Raw genomic sequence first — 6,000 nt, forward strand, 5'->3', positions numbered from 1 at the left:
ATGCACCTTATCAAATGCCTACAAAGTGGCAAGGTGCAGCAGCCCTACGCATTGGAATGGCAGACCCCGTGCTGGGCACTTGGGACACAGTTATGAACTGAATAGATACAGATCCTGCTGTTGAGGAACTTACAGTCTGGCCAAGGAGTCAGAGACTAGTCATAACAATCCATACCATGTGACAGACACACTCAGTGCATATTCTCCTTGAATCCTTGCAACTCTTTCTGATCCGTACCGTACTCTGGTTATCTCCGACTGACCGATGACGACACTGAGGTTCAAAGAGAGGCCAGAACACTTTGGCCAAAGTCACACAGTTAAGAAATGATGAAGCCAGTGTGCAAAGTCAACCTGATGCTGTTAAGCGCTATCCTAGGCTGCCTCTCACCAAACCTCAAGCAATCGAATGTGCCGGTGAATATCCTGATAATGATAAATCATAGTTTTTAAGAGCTATGAAAGAAATTGGACAAGGTGCTCTCAGAGTGCCTGTTGGGGGATCCCTGGGAGAGGGTTGGACACAGCCTCTCTGAGGAAGTGACAGTGAAGCTGAGGCAGGTATGGGGGGTGGTAGTTAGCTGGTGGGTGGGCCAGGGAGAAGGAGAGCACGTGCAAAGGTCCAGAGGCTCAGGTGAAGAACCAAAAGGCTGGTCACGATTTTGCAAAACCGCAACCCTGCAAATTCACTGTGTGATGATGTGCCGTCCTCTCCCAGAGTGTGGAGAGCAGAGACTCCACTCGTTCCTTATCCCTGCTAACTCTCCCTCACCTCCGCCTCCTCCAGCCTCCTGTTTTAGTTATCTATTACTGCACAACGAGATCTCTGCAAACTTAGGGGCTTAAAACAATACACGGTTATCAAGGACAATAGTACAAACAACCCAATTATAAAACGGGCAAAAGATATGAGAAGACATTTCTCTGAAGAAAAAACACATGAAGAAATGTTCAGCTTCACTAGCCATTAGGGAAATGCACATTAAGACCACAATGAGACGTCATCTCACACCAATAAGAATGGCTACCATTAAACAAACAGGAAACTACAAATCCTGGAGAGGATGTGGAGAAATTGGAACTCTTATTCATTTCTCTGGGACTGTATAATGGTACAGCCACTCTGGAGGACAGTATGGTGGTTCCTTAGAAAACTAGATATAGAGTTATGCTTCAACCCAGCAATTTCACTTGGTGTATAACCAGAAGAACTGAAAACAGTGACACAAACAGATATTTTCACACTGATGCTCATAGTGGCATTATTCACAGTTGCCAAGAGATGTAAACAATCCAAATGTCCTTCAACAGATGAGTGGATAAACAAAATGTGGTATATACACACAATGGAATACTACACGACAGTGAAAAGGAATGAGGTCGCAAAACATATGACAGCATGGATGAAACCTGAAGACATAATGCTGAGTGAAATAAGCCAGGCACAAAAAGAGAGATATTGCATGTTGCCACTAATGTGAACTCTGTGAAAAATGTAAAATAAGTTTCTTATATTGTAGAATGTAGGGGACCTAGAGATAGACAGCAACTAGTGAAGGGGGAACGATAATCTAATAAAACAGATAAGCTATTGAGGGTCATCTTAATGATATGGGAATGCTCAGGAATGACTATGGTTTGTTGATTTTCTTGAGGTAGGGTAGGAACATGTTGGAAGCAATGTAGTTAATTTAGGTTTTTTTTTTCTTATTCCTTTGTTTTGTTTAGTTTGAAATGATTTTTCTAAATTTTTTGATAAAGTTTAAAAAAAAAAAACAACAATACGCATTTATTATTTCATGGTTTCTGTGGGTCAGGAGTCTGGCCTGGCTTAGCCGGGGCCAGCCAAGGCTTCAGTCCTATCTGGGGCTTGACTCGGGGAAAGGTCCTTTTCCAAGCTCCTGCGGTTGCTGACAGCATTCAGTTCCTTGTACAGTGTCGGTTTCTTGCTGACTGTCTTCTAGAGGCAACCTCAGCTCCTTGCCCTGTGGCCTTCTGCACAGAGCAGCTCACAACCTGGCAGCTTGCGTCTTCAGTGTCAGCAAGGGAGAGAGTGCCCTAGAAGATGGAAATGACAATCCCATGCTACATAATCACAGAAGTGATGTCCAGTCACCTTGGCTGTATTCTGTTGCTTCAAATCATGCCATTGGTCCTGTCTACCCTTAAGGGGAATGGTCTACACAAGGACACAAACACCAGGACATGGGGTTCATGGGCTATATTAGAGTCTGCCTGCCACACCTCCCTGCTGCTGGGAAGCCTAGAAGTGACTGAGCATCTCTGCTGTGTTGGCCCAGCATGGACTGCAGGCATTCATTAAAGCATGTGACAGTGATGTCTTCCAGGGTGAGGCCTATGACTTCTTATCTCTCTCTGCTTGCCCCTGGGGCCTGGAATACATTACACACACTCCATGAATAGTGGAGAAATTGAATTGGTTGCTACCCACCTGTTGTAGTCATTTTTGATATGGCACTGGTAAGTACAGGTTGTCTGTTATTCTACATTCTATGTAGCTTGCTTCCAAATCCTGGAGGAAGGTCAGGCTGATAAAGAACAGCATTTTAGAGACTGCACCTTATTAATACTTATAAGTAAGATGTATCAGCTACCTAGTGCTATAATAATGCTGAGTAACAAACAATCCCAAAACTCGATGGCTTAAAACAACAAACGTTAATTTGCTCACCAGTCTGTGGTTTGGTGTTCTAAGCTAGTTTCAGCTGGGTGGTAATCCTGGTTTGGCTGCACTCACTCACACATCTGGGATTGGCTGATTGTCAGGTGGGTGACTCAGACCTGTTCCCCGTGTCCCTCCTCCTGCTGGACTAACAGCTCAGGATGATGGCACAAGGGCAGGACACAAGTGGAGACACACAAGCCCATTTGAAGCCCCATTGTGACACATTTCCTTAGAAACCACTGGCAAAAGCACACTGGCAAGAGCTGGTGCAGAAGGCACAGCAAAACCACAGGGCCAAATATGTAGAAAGAGGGAGGGGTGAAAAAACAGAGCCACACAAGGGTTTAAAAAACTCTGTTTCTCTCTCTTCAGGAAACCAGAGAATATGAAGTTTCCATCTAAAGAGAGTTGCACTTGAAAAGGGAGCTTACAGAGATGAACTCAACTATGACCTCCTCAAGAAATTCATCCAGAGACCATGTGGCATTTAATTGAAACCCCAGAGTGTCGACTGTCTTTTCTTTAGACTCTTTATTGAAAATTTACTGTTTTCTTCATTGTATTTATTATATTTAAAATTGAGATAGGCGTGGTAGGCTGTATTGGGGTTGCAGCCAAATTCATGTTGCAGCCTCAATTCTGAGGACAGGAGGAAGATGTTGCAAAATGACAAGCAAAGCAACAGAAAAAAGATGAAGAAGGAATTAAAAAAAAAAAGCAGATTAAGTTTCTCCAGTCAGCAATGCCATGCTAAGGCTGCATCAAATTGCATGCATCTATGCCAGTGGTGTTTTTAGTACAGATCTATACCCCAAGACTCATTTGGGAAGGCTGTTTCTTGTTGGATTTACTTGGGTTGGAATTTAGCATGGGTACTTAAACAGGTCTGCTCCAAAGCAAATTCTGTGTCCTCTCTCCCAAATATACTAGCATCTAAAAGTCTAGCCACATCCTTTTGAAGGTTGTTAGACAAACATTTTCTTCTACCACCCTGGCCTCGCTTGAATGCTGGCAAAATATGGAAATGTTTTCTTTCTAAAAAGGTGACAGATGATGAAGGAAAATTGTCAGGGAGGATGAGAGATGTGAGAGTTCCAATGAAGAACTGGGTGAGGCGGGCAGTTGGATGAGGAAATTGAGTTAATAAAATCTTTCTGCCTTTGACACTCCTTCAACAATGAAGAGCAGGTCGTGTATGCTACCCGTGTCAGAGCGGGTCACCTGGCTCAGCGGGTCACCCCCAAGCGGTGGTAATAAATCCATGGGCCTGGGGAGCCTGGGTGGCCTCACCCATACAGTTAGGAGGATTTGTGTTGAGGGAGTGGCGTGACATATCCCGAAATCCAAGAGTGAGCTCTGTTTTTCTCCTGGGTGCTGGGATGCCTTGGCCTTCAAAGTACGGGAGCTCCACATGCACTGTTTCTCTAAAAGGTATCACATTCAGAAGGCACTTGTAATCAAGTATTTTGAGGGGTGGGAGGGCCCTAGGAGAAGAAACAAGTTTTCTGTTCTCTGAAGCTCTGTCCAAATGCTGGGTGGCGGCAGAGTGGGACCGAGAAGTGCCCTGGAGAAGAGGAGAAACTGCAGATGGGAGTCTGCATCCTGTGATCTGAACATCAAAGAGGAGACAGAGAGCAATTTCAGGCCAGAAGGGAATTTACAGAACCACACTGCATCACAGGAGCATCCTTGTATCTTACCAGGGTCCATTAGGTTTGGTGAGTGTGTGACTCTTAAGTACAGGTATAAAGAAAATGCAGGTATGTCGTGGAACCCTGGAACCACGTGGAGACAGCCAATGGCTCAGAGAGGCACACAGGCTTAGCAAATCTTGGGGTCCTCTTTGGCACCTTCCAGTGCTTTCTCAATTTGCTTTAAATGTACCGGTTTTCAAACAAGAAAAGGACTTTCTGACTGCCGTGCCCTTTGGAGCATGGCTAGGAGTCCATGATTTGGTAGCTGTCTCAGAAACACCTTCTGAAGCAGAATAGGGAATTGACTTTCCGTGGGTACTGTCCTCCCCACCAGGAGCTCGGACTTTGATCTTGGGGGTCTGAGTATGGGATATTTTCCTTCTGCCAGAAAGAGAGTCCTGCATGTTTGCTCCTTAAGGCTACTTCCCAGTCACCCAAAGCCCACCCCATTTTATAAAAGAATCAGAGGAGAAATGTTGCATTCCACGAACATGAACATGTCATATTTGCAGAAAGACCAACAAATCAAATAATGTAACTTTTTTTTTTTAAGGAAGAATCCAGTCCTTACATTTATTTCTATTTGAGTCTCACTCTAACCCTAGTCCTGGGTCATCAGGAAGGAAGATCTCTATTAATGATATTTGACTTTACTGCATACTATGGTTATGGGAAAATGAAACATTTGCCTTTTGTATAAAATGTAAAATCTTTATTCTAACCTTGTTCCCTAAAGTTGGCTAGGCTATGGACCAGGAAGTCTTATTGACTATTAGAGGGACAGAAAAGGTGTTGATTGTTTGTTTGTTTTTTCAGGATACCAATGAATTAGTTCTGTCTCAGTAGTACAGCATCCGTAACCACGGCGATGTTTTGAAAGTTTGTTTTAGCCTAGGGATTGACCACGTGCGCTTGACAATGTAGTGTGATTGAAAAGACAGGTTGATGTCTTATTTTTCTTTTTGAAATATCTGAATGTGTGTTTGTAATATGTTAAGGTAAAAGAAAATAATAATCATGCCAAAAAAAAAAATGTACCAAGCATCTCATTTCAGTTCATCTATGTCTGTTTTTATAAGATCAATATTAAAAAAAACCATTGGGATTAAATATTTTTGAACAGGATACACTCCTGAGAAACTTGAGAATGGACTCAACCTTCACATGAGCCACTCTATGTTTTTAAAACTGGGGGAGGGAAATAATGTTTACAGAGATTGTGAGCTTCAGAGAATGCATGTGATATACCCTGTATTACATGCTAATACATATAAGCTGTATCTGTCAGCTACTGCCCTGTGCTTTAAAATTGCACACACTCTACCCTTTTCAGCTTGGGGCTCACCCTTCTGCTTTTTTTTTTTTTTTTTTTGGTAGAATTATTAGCCAACATAACTATTCTGATGGCTATTTGGTGGCCATTCTTGCTTAGTTCCACAGATGTGCTTTAAATATGATCTTTTGAAGGCAGCTCCTTGGAAAGCCTAGGGAACTTCAGGCCCATAATTTTGGTAACTGACCGATAGCACCCAAGGAAGCAAGGAGCTACACAATCAGAGGGGTTGTTTAAGAGGAAGTGATATGGCAAGTATGTGGGACAATTTAGGCTGAGGCATGAGC

General features: G+C 43.2%; 1 protein-coding gene across 3 annotated transcripts in view; it reads left to right on the forward strand.

Moving 5' to 3' along the window:
• LOC119519474 (seizure 6-like protein) overlaps positions 1-5,751 on the forward strand; it is a 194,657-nt gene extending 188,906 nt beyond the window's left edge. For all 3 annotated transcript variants that reach the window (XM_037817133.1, XM_037817135.1, XM_037817136.1), the window contains exon 17: positions 3,059-5,751. In XM_037817133.1, coding sequence (XP_037673061.1) covers positions 3,059-3,088 — 30 coding nt within the window. In that variant the 3' untranslated portion in view covers positions 3,089-5,751. The remainder of the gene's footprint in view (positions 1-3,058) is intronic.
• The last annotated feature ends 249 nt before the right edge of the window (positions 5,752-6,000 follow it).

Source organism: Choloepus didactylus, chromosome 23, assembly GCF_015220235.1.
Source record: "Choloepus didactylus isolate mChoDid1 chromosome 23, mChoDid1.pri, whole genome shotgun sequence".
NCBI lineage: Eukaryota > Metazoa > Chordata > Mammalia > Pilosa > Megalonychidae > Choloepus > Choloepus didactylus.